The sequence below is a fragment of the Sander vitreus genome, chromosome 24 (assembly GCF_031162955.1).
Source record: "Sander vitreus isolate 19-12246 chromosome 24, sanVit1, whole genome shotgun sequence".
Taxonomy (NCBI): Eukaryota; Metazoa; Chordata; class Actinopteri; order Perciformes; family Percidae; genus Sander; species Sander vitreus.
Genome location: NC_135878.1, coordinates 105,001 through 126,559, shown reverse-complemented (window position 1 = coordinate 126,559; position 21,559 = coordinate 105,001). Strand labels below are relative to the sequence as shown.

The 21,559-nt window shown below is 40.7% G+C and overlaps 2 protein-coding genes across 2 annotated transcripts in view; one reads left to right on the top strand and one right to left on the bottom strand.

Annotated features, from left to right (window-relative positions):
* LOC144512742 (beta-galactoside alpha-2,6-sialyltransferase 2-like) overlaps nt 1–2,592 on the top strand; it is a 37,908-nt gene extending 35,316 nt beyond the window's left edge. The window contains exon 7 of the mRNA XM_078243643.1: nt 2,327–2,592. Coding sequence (XP_078099769.1) covers nt 2,327–2,592 — 266 coding nt within the window. The remainder of the gene's footprint in view (nt 1–2,326) is intronic.
* Nucleotides 1–21,559, bottom strand: part of LOC144512741 (uncharacterized) — a 71,698-nt gene that overhangs the window by 12,418 nt on the left and 37,721 nt on the right. Inside the window, 5 exon segments of the mRNA XM_078243642.1 lie at nt 19,624–19,772; nt 19,774–19,798; nt 20,003–20,176; nt 20,267–20,741; nt 20,744–21,559. The exon segment at nt 20,744–21,559 is cut by the window's right edge and continues 459 nt beyond it. Coding sequence (XP_078099768.1) covers nt 19,624–19,772; nt 19,774–19,798; nt 20,003–20,176; nt 20,267–20,741; nt 20,744–21,559 — 1,639 coding nt within the window.

Here is a 21,559-nt window from a genome sequence, read left to right as displayed (position 1 = left end):
CGGCAGATGCCGGTTCAACTCCAACCTGCGGCTCTAAAACACAGATGAGTTTGCTAGAAATATAACTTTTAAACATTTGTCAATGCAAATACTCAATATTTCATTAGTTTAAAAGTTACTATTTAAATATATATTTTTTATGTTGCTTGAATAAAAACTTTGCAAGTTTTAAAATGTTGGGATTAAGTTTGTAACTAACTATATTTATTAAATGCTTAATTACACTGAAAGACAATTAATATTTTATCTCTAAAAGTTTAAAATAAACTGTTTAGTTTGTCTAAACATTTAAGGTATTAAAAATATTTATGGTATTTAGTGTCTTATCAGCTTTTCTATTAGGATTTAAAATAATATATATAGTATAAATAATGTTTAAATACATATTTTAAATAATATATAAATACATATTTTAAATAATATAAATATATAAATACATTTTAAATATATATATATATATAAATACATATTTTAAATAATATATAAATACATATTTTAAATAATATAAATATATATAAATACATTTTAAATATATATATATATAAATACATATTTTAAATAATATAAATGTATAAATACATATTTTAAATAATATAAATATATATAAATACATTTTAAATAATATATAAATACATATTTTAAATAATATAAATATATAAATACATTTTAAATATATATATATAAAAATACATATTTTAAATAATATATAAATACATATTTTAAATAATATATAAATACATATTTTAAATAATATATAAATACATTTTAAATATATCAATATATAAATAATATATCAATATTTTAATATTTTGAACTTTTCAGTTTGCTGAAATAAATTTTTTTTTTAAACAGAATTTGATGAATAAATTAATTACATTTTAATATACTAGTTTTTGTAGTAAAACTCTTTAATCTGTTTTAAATATTGAATTATTATGATTTATTTGTGTTCATTTTATTATGTTTAATAAACTATTATATATAATAATATTATTATATAATAAACTATTAAAATATATTTAAGTTTATAAAATGTTAAAATAATCAGTTAAATATGTAACATTAGAAATTAATAAACACTTTATGACTTTTGTTTATATTATTATATTAATTAATCTGATTCATAATAAATAAATATAAATGTTTGTATAAATGATTTAATTAATAAAATGTATCCGTGTCAGTGTTTGACTTATTTACTGAAATAATCTGTTTAATTCAACATTTTAAAATTATTTTTTAATTAATTAATTACATTTAATTAATGTATTAAATAAATCTTAAATATTTTATTTTGAAAAATAAAATAATTACTCTGATTAGTTGGTGAAATTATTTAGTTTTTCTATTTGGTTCATAATCTGAAATGTGTCACATTTTAAAACTTCAAATATATTATTTATATTATATAAATTATTTATTATTATTATTATTTATTATTATTATTATTAATAATAAATATTTATTTTAATTTTCATATTTTTGAAAAAACGTTTGTTATTCATGTTTATCTTTATAATTAATCCTCTAAGCTTTACTTGTGTATATTTTGTATATTTCTGTAAACGTGTCCGCTTTGGACTCACCGGATGACATCACAGTGGCGGCTCGGCGGCGTTTGTTTCGTCTGTCACAGCGGCGCTGGTTTCCTCTGCAGCGGCGGGGAATGTTGTCGTGGCGATGGCGGTGGGGGGGGGGATGGGCGGCGGCGGCACAGACTCGGGCGGTTGAGCTGCACCACGGTGGTCTTTGACTGCACCGAGGTTGGAGCGTTCTCCGTCAGCGCGTGATTACATCCCAACAGCAGCAGGAAGCAGCGGTAGAACTGGAAATCAATCAATAATCGTTATTAATCACCAGTTATTAATCACCAGAACAAACCAAACATCTGAGTTCAAAGACGATCCTGCTGACCTGAAATAAAAGTGTGTGTGTGTGTGTGTGTGTGTGCGCACGCACTTCAGAGCCTCTTCTATCTTTATTATACGGATCCCCCAAAATATATATATATTTTTTTTAAGATGATTGATTATTTTATTATTTTTTATTTGATTTATTTTTTATTCAACATTTTTTTTATTTATTTTATTTTTATTCAACATTTTTTTTATTTATTTTATTTTTTATTCAACATTTTTTTATTTATTTTATTTGATTATTTTTATTCAACATTTATTTTTATTTCATTTGATTATTTTTATTCAACATTTATTTTTATTTTATTTGATTATTTTTATTCCATTTATTTTCTCTGTCTTTTACATGTTTTAATGAAGGTATGTTTGTTCTCTGTGTGTGTGTGTGTGTGTGTGTGTCTCTCTCCCAGGTATCGTGTTGATGATGTCACTGTGCAGTGAGGTCAGCGTGTACGAGTTCCTGCCGTCCGTGCGTCGGACCGACCGCTGTCATTACTACGAGTACTACCAGGACGCAGCGTGCACGCTGGGCGCGTACCACCCGCTGCTGTACGAGAAGCTGCTGATCCAGAGGATCAACGCGGGGGGGCGAGATCAGCTGACCGCCAAGGGGAAGGTCACGCTCAGCGGCTTCAGGACGCTCCGCTGTCCCACCCCGTCCCAGTTTAAAGGGTAATTTACAGGTTCTTTTCAACCTGGACTCTGTTTTGTCATGTTTTTCTGTCAGTCAGCGTCCACTAAAAGTTCTGTTGTTGCTGCTGACAGACTCAGATTATTATTCTAAGTCTCTGACAACATTATGAAAGGATCCCTACAGAGATAGACCTTTTAGTTAAAGAGGAAGATCCTTTTAGTTTAACATGAAACAGCCCCGAAATCACCATCACCAAACTACACCAGACTCCATGTAAATAATCAGGACTTTTAGCGTGTATAGAGCCAGCATATCTCCACCAGACTCCATGTAAATAATCAGGACTTTTATCATCGTAAAACACACTTCATTCAAAGTCGACAGAAACTAAATAAAACTATTAAAAGCCGTCTTGGTTCATCTTTCCACTGTTCCAACAATCACCACTCTGGTTTGGTTGAAATGAACCCTTAATTCACCCATTTACATGTGGAGATATGCTGGCTCTATACAAGCTAAAAGTCCTGATTATTTACATGGAGTCTGGTGGAGATATGCTGGCTCTATACAAGCTAAAAGTCCTGATTATTTACATGGAGTCTGGTGGGTTTGGTGATGGTGATTTCAGGGGCTGTTTGATGTTAAACTAAAAGGATCTTCCTCTTTAACTAAAAGGTCTATCTCTGTAGGGATCCATCCCATAATGTTGTCAGACACTTAGAATAATAATCTGAGTCTGTCAGCAGCAACAACAGGACTTTTAGTGGACGCTGACTGACAAAAAACTTGCTTAATATTTTACAAATGTCAAAGATTTTTGTTCCCATCAGTCATTTAGATACTAAAACATGAGAAAACAGGGTCCAGGTTGAAAAAAAACAAGTAACCCTTTAACAAGCATCAGAGTTTGGACTTTAGGTGGAAAATAAAGGTTTTTTCCCCCAAAGAGTCTTGGTCTGTGAATGTCTCTTGTGCTGCATTCAGAAGCTGCTGGGAGATTTAAACTCCTAAAACGAAGTAAACATTACGCTGCCACGATTACTCCAACTAACAGCAACTATTTTTGTTATCAATGAAGTCATTTTGTCAGTAAAAAAAAAGTATTTTCTAATTTGCACTTAATAAAAAAAAATAAAAAAAATTATTTCTCATTTTTCACAGTATTTAATTCCTCAAAATGTTATTTTTGGCAGAATAAAAAAACTTGGGTGTCCGTTCACACCGGCTGTGTTTCCAACTGACAGCGTTTCACACGCTCGTTAACTCTGACTGAAAGGAGTTCATTATTATTTTTCTGTCTCTTTGTGAAACCAGGTGGCCGTCACAGTTATAAATAAACCCAGGGGCCCCTGAATGCATCGTTAGAGACTTGATACGTTGCCAACGTGTGTTCTGGGCGAGACAATTAACAACTCAGACGCTGTCAGGCGTTAAATGAAAGACCCATCTGCAGATTAAAAAGCTCAAACCTGCTTCATAAAAGTCTGTTGAGTCGCTGTTCAACGTGAAACACAAATCTGAAGCTAACAGGATCCAACTTTTTGAGATTTAATCCGTCAACGTATTTGTGTTCAAAACAAACGGAGGTTTGGTGCTGTACGCTCATGGTTTTTTTTATGTTTGGAGGAAAACTAAATAAACTGCCAGTTTGTAACACCTGTGTGTCAGACTTCACCTGTCCATACTTTAGTATCTACGTTAGCATCTACGTTTCAGTTTTCAGTTTATTTATAAAAGGGACAATGTGCTATTAAAACATAAATGTGACCATTTGATGCATTGCACCAGATTTAGCCTTTGGCTCATTTACATCTGCAGTCCCTCGAAAAAAACACAAACACAACATCGCTTAATGACTAAAAAATAAATAATATTTTACATTTCATATCACTTAGTCAGTTAGCATCTGCATTAGCATTTCTTTGGGTGTACTGTCTCTTTAAGAAGGATCTACATTATGAGTAGAGCACGTTTTATACTTGTGTACTTCAGTAATTTATTTACACATTTTAAAGAGATTGAGACTCCTGAAACGTTGGTGTGTGCGTTATCATTTTTTGGAGTTTTTTTTGTATAATCTTAGCTTCATTTTTTTTATTCATTTGTTTATTATGTAACTCTCTGATTTATTTTTATTTACATTTTCTTTCATTTTACTTTGAAATTTGGGCTTTTGGAGCTTTTTTTTTAATCACTTTTTTCTCAACTTAATTTTTTTCATTTTTATTTTGAATATATTAACATATTTTTTCTTTTTTTATTTCATTTTTTAAACATTTAAAAAAAAGAAAATAAATATTCTTTAGTTTAGATACAGAAAATATTTATCTTTTTTCTCAATTTCTCTGAAATCGCTTTCCGTGTTTTATTACTTTACTTCCTCTGATTTATTTTTCGTTTTTATTTACAATTTATTGACTTATTTTGAAATATAGGGCTTTTCTGCATTAATTAATTTTTCTCATTTTATATTTTCATACCATTTTCTGGACATCAGAGCCCAAACCAGCCACCCAGAACTCATCTGACTCACACCACCAGCTTTCACCCGATCCACCCCTCAGTCCTGAAACGGGCCCCTCCCTGGCATCACCCCCCACCTACCTCCCCAGTCATCCTGATCACCACGACCACCCAGTCCAGGGTACCTAAACATATCCCTACCCACTCAGACCGTTCCTCCCCCTCCCAAAAAACAGGCTCAGAAAGTCACATGGGGCCCTGAACCAGTCACCCAGATCTTGACCTGTCCATATATGCAGCTTGCACCAATCCTACCCCTCACCCCTCAGAACAGGCATTCCTACTCCCCATTTCCCGTGAGAAACATACCCAGCTCAGGAAACCTAAACAGGTACCGACTGACCTGGAATCAACCCTCCTCCTCCATCCCAAGGGGGAGGGCCCTCTACCCTCCCTCACAACATCCGACTCACAAGGAAAGCCAATCACAATCACCCCCTCTCCACCAGTCCCTCATATCAAGAAGGCGGACACCCAACTGACAGACCATGTCCCAGCTCCCCCACCCATTCTCCCCATGACCTCTCACAACATCATCATTGATGACCTCATTTCCCCTCTTCCCCCAAACACACACAGGTGACGCTGGCATCCAGACCATAGACTATGTATATTAATGGACAGAGCATGTGTGACCCATTAGTTTGTGGAGATCTGCTTGAGGAGTTGTCCAGTTTGCCGTTACGGGCGCAGCCATCCTCGTTGGGGGATGTGACGATTTTAGACGAGAGGGAGGAGAGAAGGAGGAGCCCTTACACTCTACGTTACACACTTTCACTGGCAATCACATCATAGCCACGCCCTAAAAACAACCCCTGCTTTATCGCTGATTTTAAAATCAACGAGACCATAAATCACTAAATGAACATCATTCTGTGTTGAAGAAGACTTCAAACTAGCGATTGAGACCATAAACTCATTATGAAAATGTTTACTGAGGTAATAAATCAAGAGAGAAGTGGGTCACTTTCTCATAGACGTCTACAGAAACTGCACATGTCGCCCCCTGCTGGAATTCAGACAGAATGCAGGTTTACATTTGCTGCCTCTAGGGTGGTCTAGGTCCAGGGTCGTCTAGCAGCTCTCCGTTGGCTTGCGAGCTGGAAAAACCGAACTCTGGTCAGGCCAATCACATCGTGTATAGAGTGGGTGGGCGGGGCTTATGGCTGCTGCTGCTGCTGCTGCTGGTGAACAGCGTCTCTGGAAGACTCAGCTTTTCTTTGAGAAAAGAACAAAGAACGGCCCTGAAGTCATTCTTAAAAAAGGAAGATGTGTTCGCAGTTTAAAGTGTAACCTATCAGCTAGCGTTGCTCTGATTGGTTGTAGCGCTATCCTATTGCGTGCAGAGGGAATCTGAAAGACAACCGTTGATCCCGCCTCTCAGATTGAGCCCAGCCAATGGGGAGTTCCCAGACCCAACATCTGGATGTGGGGCTGGCTCATCAGGCTAGGTTAAAAGGCACTTCTGCATTTGCAGCACTTGGCCGAACCCGATGCTTTGTCCATTAATATTATACAGTCTACGGTCCCGACGGCCACGTTTTTGGCAGGGCGGACTCCGGGAACCAGGATAGTGGTCTGTGATAGAAGGGTAACCTCCATGATGAAAGGGACTCAGAAGGCCAAAACTGCCCACCATGACAAAAACCCAATCTGAACCCTCATCACACTCGCCCTGCCCTGTTTCTCTGGATACCAGCGTCTCTGTTGTCCAGACTCACGTTTCTCCCTCCACTTCCTCCCTCCATACCTCTGTTCACATCCTCCAACCCACACACCACTTGGCTCGCCCACCAGGAAGGTCACTGATTGGTGGGCTTAATTCTCTCATTTTATTTTGTAACTTCCCTTCGTACTGACCTGTTTGTTCATGAGGATGTAGATGACGGGGTTGATGACGGTGCTGCTCTTGGCGAGGAGCGATGGGACGACGGTGGCGACGGGGCTGACGGCTCCTGGCCGGCCGAAGGTGGCTACCATGGCGACCACGCCGTACGGCAGCCAGCAGAGCAGGTAGCACACCACCGTGGTGAACACCATCGACAGGATGCGCAGCTCTCTGCGGCGGGCCGCTAGCGCCGGACCTGACCCACCTGGCAGACAAAACACAGGTCAGAAACTCCCTCACAGACAACACAGGGCCGAAACTCTCTCACAGACACAACACGGGGCAGAAACTGCCTCTCAGACACAACACGGGGCAGAAACCCCCTCACAGACACAACACAGGGCAGAAACTGCCTCTCAGACACAACACGGGGCAGAAACTGCCTCTCAGACACAACACGGGGCAGAAACCCCTCACAGACACAACACGGGGCCGAAACTGCCTCTCAGACACAACACGGGGCCGAAACCCCTCACAGACACAACACGGGGCCGAAACTGCCTCTGAGACACAACACGGGGGCAGAAACTGCCTCTGAGACACAACACGGGACAGAAACTGCCTCTCAGACACAACACGGGGCAGAAACTGCCTCTCAGACACAATACGGGGCAGAAACTGCCTCACAGACACAACACGGGGCAGAAACTGCCTCTCAGACACAACACAGGGCAGATACTATAAGAGTATAAGATAATAGCGTGGTAATGAATAGAGACTGACGTGTTTGACGGCGTGCAGCAGGCGTCCGTAGCAGTACACCATGACGAGGACGGGAATGCCGAGGCAGAACACGAACAGACAGATGACGTACGAGTGTGAGGCGGCCGTGCGCTGCGTCCACGTCACCGAGCAGCTGGTCCCGGCGCCCTCCAGGCCGTAGCTGCTCCAGCCAATCAGCGGCGGCGCCGTCCACAGCAGCGAGTAGAGCCAGGTCCCGCCCACTGTCAGCAGCGGCTTCCTGTAGTCCGACACGCGTGCGTTGTACACCAGCAGCGTGCTGTAGCGCTCGTAGGACAGCACGGACAGGGACATCAGGGACACGATGCCTGCAGGGGACACAGGAAGAGGAGAGAAGATTTTCAGAATAAAAGACCCAATATTTTCAAAAAAAGTGGAAATATTTTTTTTAATTAAAAGATGTAATATTTTTAGACAATTATTCATAATGTTTTAAGAAAAGAAATCATAAGATTGTGAGAAAGAAAATCTGAATATTTTGAGACAAAAGAATGGGAGATTGTCCTCTTGTTGACCTGCTGCCTCCAGCTGTATTCAAAACAAACATGGCGGCTTCAAGCTCCGTAAACTATATAGTCTAACCCCCGCCCCAAAAAAAACCCCAGAGACATGTTGTGGTAACACTCCCTTGCAGACACACACACACACACACACACACACACACACACACACACACACACACACACACACACACACACACACACACACACACACACACACACACACACACACACACACACACAGACAGACAGACAGACAGACAGACAGACAGACAGACAGACCCTACACTGATTGTAGATACTGACCTGTAATCCTACACTGATTGTAGATATTGATCTGTAATCCTACACTGATTGTTCATATTGATCTGTAATCCTACACTGATTGTTCATATTGATCTGTAATCCTACACTGATTGTTCATATTGATCTGTAATCGTATAAACAGGGAGTGTAGTGGCCGTAGATCAGTGGATGATGAGTCTTTGCTGTTTTAGAGAAAGTTGAGTTTGAGACAAAAGAATAGGAGATTGTCCTCTTATCCCTGAAATCAGACACCCTAACCCCCCCCAAAAAAACCCAGAGACATGTTGTGTTAACCCCATGCAGACACACGCACACAAACACACACAGACAGACAGACACACACACAAACACAGACAGAGACAGACAGACACACACACAAACACAGACAGAGACAGACAGACACACACACACAGACAGAGACACACAGACACACACACACACACACACACAAACCGAGACAGACAGACACACAGACAGACAGACAGACACGACGACAGACAGACACACACGAACAGAGACACAGACAGACACACACACACACACAGAGACACACAGACACACACACACCCACAAAGAGAGAATAATATGAAATCTGTTAATAACTGGATGTGTAGCTGACTGATCTCTTGTGACTCGAGTCTCTTTGATCTTTTTTAATCCTGAAGATCTGCTTCATGGAGTCGGAGGAATCTCTTCACGTTGGGAGAAACAACGTTTGACGATTTATAACGATCGCTTTTACTGTTTCATGTTTAACAGAAATATCAGAAACTGCTTCTTCTTCTTCTTCTTCTTGTTCTGTCGACGACACGGAGAAACAAACCAGATAATAATCTCTCTTTCTGCTACTTTCTACTTCTGACAGTTGTACTACTTGTGTTTTGTATATTTTTAAGGCTTTTACTGTCTCTGTCTTTGTTTCTATGTAAAGTTCCTTTGAGTATCTTAATAAGTTATTATTATTATTATTATTATTATTATTATTATACTACATCTCTTTACTACATTACATTTATCTGACCGAACTAACAACTGAAGCTGCACACAACTGGAATATTTTTTTAGAAAAATATTCCAAAATTCGAAAATAAATCTGAATATTTTAGACAGAAAGTCAGAATATTTTTAAAGGAAAAAAGTCTTAATATTTGACTAAAATTCGTAATAGTTTTAGACAGAAAAGTTAGGAGTATTTGCCAAAAAATCTGATATTTTTTGCCAAAAAATCTGATATTTTTTGCCAAAAAATCTGGATATTTTTGCCAAAAAATCTGATTTTTTTTTTTTTGCCAAGAAATCTGATTATATGTAGAAAAAAAATCTGAATTTTTTTAGACTAAAACTCTAGAATATTTTAGACAATTCGCAATATTTTTGGATAAAAACTCGCAATATTTTTGATGAAGTCATTCTTAATATTTTCAGAAACTAAACCTCGTTGGAGCAGCAGCCTGCTGTGACGTCACCACGGTCCTCCAGAAGGTTTCCGTGACCCTAAACTCACCGAAGCAGGAGTTGACGAAGCCGTACCACATGCAGCCGTGGCGTCCGTACAGCCAGCGCGCGTGCAGGCTGGAGGCGAAGCTGAGCGTGGTGCCGCACACGCACACCAGCATGTCGCTGACGCTGATGTTGAGCAGCAGCATGTTGACCGGCGTGCGCAGCGTCTTGAAGCGGCAGAACAGAACCAGAACCAGCAGGTTGTTGAGGAAGCCGAGCACCATGATGGAGCCCAGGAACACCGAGACCACGCGGTGGCCGCCGAGCGACAGCCGCTCTAGCGGCGTGTCGCTCCAGGCCGCATCCTCGCTCAGGTTGGACGCCAGGTTGATGTCGCTCGCCTCTGAGAACATCGCGCGCTGTGGAGCGGGGAGACGGTCCTTTTTGGGGCAGGGTTTCCGTAAGGTCTTAAACAATCTAAAAAACAATCTAGGTCTTAAATCATTTTAAACAGGTCTTAAGTTTACAATGTTTTTTATTTTGATTCTGTGGAGTTGTAGTTCTTTCTTTGCTAGTCCAAATAAGACTACAAATGGGACCAACATGCAACTTATTTTGCAGCTAAACAGCTTCTGTGTTATTGAGTCTCCTGATTGTACCACAGACGTAAAACAGATTGTATTCTTTAGCTAAGGGGAAGTGCAAGTTTAGATATACTCAGTGTGCTGACAACGTAGTCGAAGCCTACTGCTTCTTATGAGAGGAAAGGAATTCATTTTGTGACTTTACATTTCCTTTTTTATGTTGTAATAGGCCTTTAGGTCTGAAATTACATTCATAATGGTCTTAAAAACCCTTTGGGGGAAACAAAAACCCAACAGATGGCGTGTTGGAGTTCACATGCCAAGAGAAGAGTCTCCATCTGTTATTTTGTTTATAAAATGTCAGAAAATGGTTTCCTAAAGTCCCAAGATGACGTCCTCAAATGTCTTGTTTTGTCCACAACTCAAAGATATTCAGACTGTCTCAGAGGAGAGAAGAAACTAGAACATATTCACATTTAACAAGCTGGAATCAAAGTCAGACTGACAGAGAAACTGAGAGGAAATAACACAAGGTTTAATTGTAAAACCCCTAAAGATTTGGGGTTTTGGAGAAAACATTGGGGGGGCTGGAGCCCCAGAAACCCCCCCGCCTCACTCTGCCCCTGAGTCCAGACTGAGAGGAAAGGTGGTTTAGCTCCTTTTTTTTTATTTGGAGGAAAATCAAACCAACAGAAGCTTGTTTAGTTCACATGCTGAGGAGGAGCTGCGTCCTGCCGCGCCGCGCCGCCCGCAGCTGTCTGCGCCATCCTCTGCCGCAGCAGCGGCACCGCGCCGCGGGGACGGCAAGCCAGAAGAACCCGTGTAAAAGTGTTGAGTCTCGGGCGAAAAGGCGGACCGAGCGATCGCACTGTTGATCAATAAAAGAAGCAATAATCCTGTGATGATTTCCTCCCTCTTCTCCGTCCTCTCCTCGTGTGATAAGGGAGGTTTCTGTGACTGTCTCTCCGCGTGCAGCCGAACTAACTGACGCTCCGCTGCGCGCGCTCCGCTTTAAGTACGACTGATCGCGTCACTTCACGTCTCAAAAAACACGTCAGAAACCGCAGCTTCACAACACAAACACGTTTACAAGCAGCCTGTCACAGGAACTTTTCATTTTCTCCCCTTCCTCTGCTAAAGAACTGGTACACATGTTAAGTACAATTAAAGCTGACCCTAAGCTTTGTTGCCTTTACAAATGAATTAGTTTTTCATTTATAAAAAAAAAGAAAAAAAAGGTGGAACAATAAGTGTTTTTAAACGTGTTGATTTACTATATAAGTATATATTGATTAAAGCCCCCCTCTCCCTTATTTAATTTAAGTTAATTTATAAGTTCATTTTAATTTCTTTAACAATATTTTTGTTTTTTATTCGTTCATTTCATTTCATATTATTTTTTTTTACGTCCTATATTTTATTTTTTATGCTGCTTGAAATTATTTGTAAAATGTTATATATATATTAAGTGATATAAAAAATCAAAATATATATTTTTTTTTGTATTTGAAAGCATTGAATAAAAAAAATAAAATAAATAAAATAACAACATTTATTCCACTCACCGTTGATAGCAGCGTCACGTCGTCATGGCGACAGACTTGATTCGACTTCATGTAACCGTTGGACTTCCGCGCGAGATACCGGGATCTTTACATGCTGTCGATCTCTCTGGTTACTATGGTGACAAATGCAGAACACATGACCTAATCAGTTAAAACTGCGCGCGCCAACTTCTACTGTACACAAATAACATTAATATGCTAAACGGAAGTTAGCTTAACGTCTGCCGAAAATTAACGTTACAGCGACTAGCAACTGCTAACTCTTAAACACCCCTAAACAACTATATAAGGATATCAGTCCGTTGAATTAAATATGTTGACAGGTTGGGACAGACATAACATTGTAGGACACAAAAAATATTAACAAAATGAGTCAAAAAGGTGAGAGGAGAAGGGGCACAATTTGGGATTTCGGCCACAGAAGAAATGAAGGAAGCTCTCTGTTTACATTCATTACATTTGTGTGCAATTATAGCAAAAAATAAACGAAAATATGATCCCACTATATTGACGTTTTTCATCCAGCCGCACCGGCTCCCTGAACAACACTAGGCCGACTACAGGGGCCTTCACCCCCGGCCACACCTCTCTGTCTGACCCCCTCACGCCCCCCGGGCTCTGGAGCTCCCTGCCCCGACACATTCATACACAATAATAACATTTAAATCCGCCCGTCTCTGTCCCCCCTTATGTCTCCATTTTTTGTGACTGTTTTACCTGGATGAACATTGTGTTTAAGCCGTGTAAGGCGCCCTTAAATCATATTTATTATCTGTCGTTTCTGAGTGACGCTACATGTGTCTCCGTTCAAAAAAAAGCCTAAAATAAGAAGATAGACGCGTCTCTTCGCGGCCTGTAAACGCTGTATTCTTTATGTGTGACATTAAGTGGTTCTTCTATCAGTTTAGTGATATAAAAATGTGAAATTAAGGAGACTTGCAGAGGTCGTTGTTCAGCGATGTCGGGGGGTCTGCAGGTGTCTCTGATTGGACCTCAGCTCCGTGGTCACTTCCGTTCTGTTTTTTACAACAGAGTGAGACCTCCCTGAAAACTACACTAACCGTCGGAATCCGTTTTACATTAATAATAACTTTATTTACATCAACATAACTTCATCATAACTTTATTTACAGCAATATAAGTTTATCACAACATAGCCTATGTTTATTTACAACATAACTTGCTGAGTGTGTTTGTGTGTGTTTCTGTGTGTGTGTGTGTGTCTGTGTCTGTGTGTGTGTCTGTCTGTGTGTGTGTGTGTGTGTGTGTGTCTGTCTGTTTGTGTGTGTCTGTGTGTGTGTCTGTCTGTTTCTGTGTGTGTGTCTGTCTGTTTCTGTGTGTGTGTGTGTCTGTCTGTGTGTGTGTGTCTGTGTGTGTGTCTGTCTGTTTCTGTGTGTGTGTCTGTCTGTTTCTGTGTGTGTGTGTGTGGGGTCTCTGTGTGTGTGTGTCTGTCTGTTTGTGTGTGTGTCTGTGTGTGTGTCTGTCTGTTTCTGTGTGTGTGTCTGTCTGTTTCTGTGTGTGTGTGTGTGTTTCTGTGTGTGTGGATCTCTGTGTGTGTGTGTGTGTGTGTGTGTGTGTGTGTGGGTGGGTCTCTGTGTGTGTGTGTGTGTGTTTCTGTGTGTGTGGATCTCTGTGTGTGGGTCTCTGTGTGTGTATAAATAGCTGCTGGCTCTAACACGCTGTCATTTATTTTCACACTAACTGGACCAGTGAGATTATTTTAGTTTCTGCCTCCAGAGCGGCTCAGCGGGAAGAAACATGTTAATTAGACTCCTCCTGGCTCCTGATTGGCTGCTGAAGCTGTGAGGTGGCAGCGGACAAATGATTGACAGTACCGATCGTTCTGATCCGTTCAGAAACCAGATTAGATGTCGGACTGAGTGGTTAGCTTAACAGAGACCATCCTCCCTGAAAAACGGCCACATAGGTCGTTTGTTGCAGCAGCATTACAACCCTATATATATATTTATGTATGAGGGTAACGTGATGCCAGGACTCAGAGTGACTGCTAGTCTCTCTGGTAAACTTACCGGGTTAAGATGAGTTCTTTTGGCGAATGAAAGGCTTGATCCCACCAAGTAGCTCATCCAATCAAATCCAAGCATTGACGTCAATGCTGCTGCCAGTTCTGCCGTTGTTTACCTTTTTTCTTCATCTTATAGTCCATAGAAATGGCAACGTCTGTAGCCTTTCTGACTGCAACTAGTGTTGCGACCACCAGCGCGGGTATAAATAGTTACGGCGACTCCATGATGTCACATTTGCACGCGCTAGGTTGGGAACGGCCAGTATAATTCACGCTTAAGAGCGCCAAAGGTTAGGGGGGGGATGGGTCAAACAAACACAGGACTTTCACCCAGGAGACTGGAGGTCATGTCCTGTTAGAAAAAGAAAAAAAAAGGAAACAGAGAGTTGTTTTAACTTTAGGGAACAAACGGAGCTACGTCACGTTCTGGGTCATCGTGGTAACCTTCAGGAAGTGATGTCACGTCTGATTGTAACCCAAACCTCCATGTTTTCATCATCCTAACTCAGTAGTTTTGGTGTCTGAACCTAACCAGACTGGGACCGTTTCACCACGTTAACCACGTGTTAACCCGCCACCGTTCCCTTCTCTGGTTTAGATATGAGGATGTACTTCCTGCCGCCACTAGGGGGCGCTAACTTATGAAACGCTGCTGTGGATCGTATTAGAGGGGGGGGGGAACAAACGGCTGATATTGAGGTTTTGGAGGATCGGTTGGATCGTACCGTCGCGTCTGACCTGAAAGAACAAGAAGTGTGATTGAGGATTTTCAGAATAAAAGCTGCAGTCACAGAGAGTGTGAAGGTCAGGCTGACTGCAGCGCCCCTCAGGCTTCATCATCACCACCATCATCATCATCAGCCGATCTAAACTCTGCTGTCGTGTGTTTTTAAACCAGCTGAGGCGCCGCTCGTCACAGGAAGTGTGAAAACCCAAAGTGTGAACTTCCTGCAGGCAGATCTGAGAGCAGCTCCGTCTTTCACTCGACTTTGTCCTCGTCTGGATTAACGATAAGAAGAAATGTGTTAATAATAATAACAATAACGGTGTGGAAGCAGCAGCGACGTGTCTGAACATCAGCTGTTTCTCAGCGGGACGTTTTAATTGGTCTCTGGTGTGAAATCTGTCCCTGCAGCCAAACTCCATCACGTCGTCGTCGTCTTAAACGTTATCTCTGCACGGCTTCTGTTCCTAAATATAATGCAAGCCTTGTGTTGTCATTGGGTCAAATCTGACCCATTTTCAAAAAAGTTTCTATATCAGAAATTTGGGTTTTCTTTCACACAAATTGTCTAAATAAATAACGTGGATGGTTACGACGCTCCTCACAAGTTAAATAAATAATCAGTTCACTACTTTCATTGAATTTTGGGTGTTTTAGTCAATTTTATAGCATTTGAAGACAAAAATGTCAAAAAGTGACAAATGTTAAAAAGTGACAAAAATGTCAAAAAGTGACAAAAATGTTAAAAAAAGTTTGGGAAAAACTCGACAAACGTAGATAAAAGTGACAAAAACATCGAGGGAAAACCACAAAAGTGTTGAAAAAGACGACCAAAACGTTGATAACTAACGTTGATAATTTTCATTTAAAATGTTGACTCAGAAAAACAAAAAGTTGAAGGTCGACGGGACCACAACACGAGGGTTAACTGCCGAATTACCCAAAAATAACCTGGATGATTCCACACAACGCGCTTCGCTAGTACAACAAAAGATCGGATCTCTACTTTCATTGAATTTTGGATGTTTTATTCAATTATTTGAAAACCTTTAATATTAGTCTAAACAATTCATACTTTCTGCTTTTTTTAACCATTGTGTTGTCGTCCCGTCAACAATGCAACTTTTAGGTTTTTAGGGTCAAAAATTAAAACATTTTTTTCAATGTTTTGGGACGTCTTTTTCGACACTTTTGTTGCTTTTCAACCGATGTTTTTGTCACTTTTTTCCAACGTTTTTTACTGCACCTTTTGATATTTTTGTGTTTTTTTTCCCCACGTTTTGAAGCTTTTCCTGACATTTTAGTCACTTATTTCAACCTTCTTTTTTTATTTTATGGGGCTTTTCCCTTTATTAAGTAGTGACAGTAGAAGGACTCAGCCAACATGGGGGCGAACGCTCTTACTGGCTGAGCCAGAGGCCGCCCCATCAACCTTCTTTTATAAACAAAAATGTAAAATGCTATGAAATCGAATAATCTGGTTGAGAGAAACCCACATTTCTGATTTAGAAACTTTTTTGAAAATGGGTCAATTTAGACCCGAGGACAACAGGATTAGGTTAACTCAAGAATTAGGTTTAGTTTCCTACAAATGAGATTTATTGACCATGAATTCCAAAAAAAAACTATTAAATAAACTAGTAATAAGTTGGTGTTAGTGATGTTTATACACGGAAGTGAAAAGAAGTGTTAAACGTCCAAAAAACGCGGGAAAACATTGAAAAAAGGGCCACAAGTGTATAAGTGAAAATGTGGATGATGTACGGCCGAATGGAAGACAACAGGAGGGTTAAGACACATTTTGCCACTCAGAATCCTAAATTCTGTTAGTCGTGAAGGTGCTGCAGAGTTTACGGACAAACACGATGAAGTAAATCCAGTGAAGAATATCTGACTGATTATTAATGTTACCTGTGGAGCTGCAGCAGCTTCATGGACTCCTTCAGGGCAGATGTTTTTCCAGATGTAACTGACTCGGCTTCTGCTATTTGAAAAGTACGAAACTCGTAATTACAACAACTCTGAAGTGACATGAACGCAGCACAAGACACAGCTTTGAGCTAAATGCTAATCGTGACCATGAGAGCTGAAATTAATCAGCAACTACTTCGATAATCAATCAAACGTTTGATTAAAACCTGTTTTGTTGGTCGGACAAAACACGACAGAATCAGTAGACGTCATCTTGAACTGTGACGGACATTTTTTACTATTTTAAAATTCATTATTTAAGATTTTATTGATAAGATGTCGGCATGAAAATCATTTTTTGTTTACATTTGTGTCTTTGTCTCACGCAGAAAATAATCTTTCCAGACTCTTGAGAGTTTTCCAGCTTTTTGATGGAGTATTAGGTTTATTGTAATAATAAAAATAAATTCTCATATTCTAAGACAGAGTACATTGTGACTACATCAAAACATAAAAGATCAGCATTGTTTTAACTTTATTTAAACCCAACATTACTACAAGTGTTAATGTAGAGCGAGCTGGTCTTTGAGAGACTTCGGACTCGTTCCAGCAGCTTAAATGCAACACAACAGATAAGACAAAATATAAAAGGAAATATAAAAATAAGAATAAAAGTAATATGTACATTATAAACATCTCTTGAATTACAAAACCAGTCTCATACATCTGTAACTTATCATTTCAAACCGGTACATCTCCAAACAAACTGAAAATAGCAAAAGTCCTACTTCTCTATAAATCTGGTAACAATCACCACTTCACAAATTACAGACCTATATTTTTGATAATAAAATATATCAATAAAGCCTAGAGACATATTTACTTTAGGAAAAGTAGAAGTACCACAATGACAACCATACTTAAGTAAAAGTAAAATGTACCTGATATTAAATGTACTGTAAGTATTAAAAGTAAAAGTACTTGCATAACGATTTATTCTCTTAATGTCTATATTCTAATACTTAAAACAGTAGGCCTATGGGCTGTGGCATTTTAAGTTTAAGTTAATGTAACTAATGTAATGTAACCGTGCTTATCATCTGTGGCCCAGTTTACATTCTGACTTATAATTCTGGTCATCTATCAGGGTGATCTGCATGAAGCTCGACTTTACATTATTTCCCACGGGACAGTGAACGCTGCACACATTTATCTAGCGAGAACACACGGGCTTGGACAACAAGTACGTGGCTTCACAGCTGAGGAGGACCGGGAGTGTTTTTAAGATAAATATACGGGTTGTATATTAACTATGTGAACGGATGCTTCACATATGACCCAGCAGAGGGTGCAGCAGCAGTAACGGCAGCAGCGGTACGCACCTGGTCATTAAATGGTATTGAAGGGCGGGTCTTGAGACTTTTAAACATTTTTGTCGCTTTTCTACGTTTCTTCACTTTTTCCGACCAAATAGTTGCTTTTTTTCGGCATTTTGTAGTTTTGTTTCGACATTTGTGTCGCTGTTTGACAATTCTGACACTTTGACATTTTTTTTTAGTCGCTTCTTCATTGTCGCCTTCATCGACACTTTTGGCGGTTTCTCTGACATTGTTGACGCAGCAGTGAGAAGTTTTATCTGACAGGAGGAGACTCTCCCTCCTAAAGAGGACTCAGAGACACTGAGGAACCAGAACAGAACCTAAACCCAAACCCAGGATACAGAGGTTGAGTGAATGTGGTGTTGAAGGTGTGGAGGAGGATCAGTGAGTCAGAGGAGACTGAGTAGAAGGACAGAGAGCCAGCAGGAACGTCCACATACACTCCTACTCTACCAGAGACAGAGGAGGAGGAGATGGATGTTTCTCTGTTATTATGATTGACAGAGTAACCATCATCAGAACACCTCAGACTCCAGGACTGATCATTACCTCCAAACACACCATCATTACTGTTTCCACTCCTCCTGATTCCTCCGTAACTCACTGCTACATGAACCCCTCCTCTCGTCTCAACCTCCCAGTAACAGCGACCAGTCAGACCATCTCTACACAGCAGCTGAGGCCAGGGGCAGTCAAACCTCTCTGGATGATCAGGATATGGCTGATCCTCCTTCACTAATGTCACCTTCCTGTTGTTGTCAGACAGTTTGAGGTTTCTGTTCACTGTGTTTGTGTCGACTGTGAGTTCACAGGAATCTGACGGAGAGAAGGAGACACAACACAGCTGCAGTTATTAACCAATCAGCACTTTGATGATGACATCAGAGGGTTGAATGAGTGATGTCACAGTTTGATGAATGAAATTAAAAACACACTTACACTTCCTCAGACCTGGTGTCAACCATCTGACTCCAGCAGGCTCCACCCTGAAAGGAGGAGGAGGAGGGGGGGGTCAGAGCAGCATGGAAACATGGACATTAAATCACTCTCACGCAGACGTTTTCAGACCGGAGGAACTTCTATAGTTCAAAGAACCCAACTTTATGTTGTGTTCGCACTGCTGGTGTTTTGAGAGAAGTTTTAGCTCCTATTCCAGTGACTGTGCTCTCCCAGCACAAGAGGCACTTTATATAGTGATTGGTCCAGACGTCAGTGTACGTCTCTGATTGGTCACATTCATTCACACTCTTGTCACAGCATATAAAGCACATTGGTTTCTGCTAAGCTAGGCTAAATCTGTACTGGATCCATCTCTGTAGAGATGAAAGATATCCTGGTAATAATTTGATCACTGGGGTTTCTTCACCATGCAGAGATCTGTCCAAACTGCATGGAATATTAACAATAGGGAGCTATTTTCCTATAGATGATCTCCTTGGAGACTTCCTACACAAATATATCCTTTTATATTCATCAGTGTTTCTACCTGAGAGTGTCCAGTCTCCAGTTTGGATCCTCCAGTCCCGCTGACAGTAGCTTCACTCCTGAGTCTCCTGGATGATTGTAGCTGAGGTCCAGCTCTCTCAGATGGGAGGGGATGGAGCTCAGAGCTGAGACCAGAGAAGAACAGCCTTTCCTCTGAGATCAGACAGCCTGACAGACTGAAAACACACAGAACAACACACAGGAACCCTTTGTCAGCACGTGGAGCCATGTTTTTTGTTCAGGTAAATTTTTACAGCGGCCGAGACGATTCAACACAAAGATAAATGCAACAACATGAATGCCATTTGTGTTTTGAATCATCAACTGAAGTTAATCAGAGTTTAAATGGTCATCAGTTGAATGGGTTAATGAATCCTGACCTGAGAGTCTCCAGTGTGCAGTGTGGACTCTTCAGTCCATCAGAGATCAGCTTCACTCCTGAATCCTGCAGGTTGTTGTTACTCAGGTCCAGCTCTCTCAGATTAGAGGACTGGGAGCTGAGAACTGAGGACAGAGCTTCACAGCTTCTCTCTGACAGGTTACAGCCACTCAGTCTGGCGAGACAACAGGAAGGAAACAAGTTATTATATTTAACTCCTGTTCAAAGATAGCAGAGTATGTAATGATGAATAAATCCCACTTACAGAGCTTTTTTGGAGGCTTTGATCACTGGCAGCAGCCTCAGAAGAGCCTCCTCTGAAGCAGAGTATTTCTTCAAGTCAAACACATCCAGATCTTCTGATGACAGTAAGATGAAGACCAGAGCTGACCACTGAGCAGGAGACAGTTTAACTGTGGAGAGACGTCCTGATCTCAGGAACAGTTGGATCTCCTCCTCTAGAGATCGATCATTCAGTTCATTCAGACAGTGGAACAGATTGCTGCTTCTCTCTGGAGACAGATCCTCACTGATCTTCTTCTTGATGTACTCCACTGTTTCCTGATTGGTGTGTGAGCTACTTCCTCTCTGTGTCACCAGGCCTCGTAGGAGATTCTGATTGGTCTGCAGTGAAAGACCCAGGAGGAAGCGGAGGAACAAGTCCAGGTGTCCATTTGGACTCTGTAAGGCCTTGTCCACAGCACTCTGGTAGAACGTGGTGATGTTGTTTTTTCTTCTGACAGCAGGTTGACTCCAGAGTTGATGAATGTCAGATGAACATGAAGAGCAGCCAGAAACTCCTGAACACTCAGATGGACGAAGCAGAACACCTTGTCCTGGTACAGACCTCTCTCCTCTTTAAAGATCTGTGTGAACACTCCTGAGTAAACTGAGGCTGCTCTGATATTGATGCCACACTCTGTCAGGTCTGATTCATAGAAGATCAGGTTGCCTTTCTGGAGCTGCTCAAAAGCCAGTTTTCCCAGAGACTCGATCATCTTCCTGCTCTCTGGACTCCAGTGTGGATCTGTCTCAGCTCCTCCATCATACTTGATGTTCTTCACTTTGGACTGAACCACCAGGAAGTGGATGTACTTCTCAGTCAGGGTCTTGGGCACCTTTCCTCCCTCTCTGGTCTTCAACACGTCCTCCAGAACTGTAGCAGTGATCCAGCAGAAGACTGGGATGTGGCACATGATGTGGAGGCTCCGCGATGTCTTGATGTGGGAGATGATTGTGCTGGCCTGATCCTCATCTCTGAATCTCTTCCTGAAGTACTCCTCCTTCTGTGGGTCAGTGAACCCTCTGATCTCTGTCACCATGTCAACACACTTAGGAGGGATCTGATTGGCTGCTGCAGGTCGTGTGGTTATCCAGAGGCGAGCAGAGGGAAGCAGTTTCCCCGTGATGAGGTTTGTCAGCAGCACACCCACTGAGGTGGACTTTGTAACATCAGTCAGGATCTCAGTGGTGTAGAAGTCCAGAGGAAGTCGACACTCATCCAGACCGTCAAAGATGAACACAACCGGGAACTCTTCAAACCTGCTGATTCCTGCTT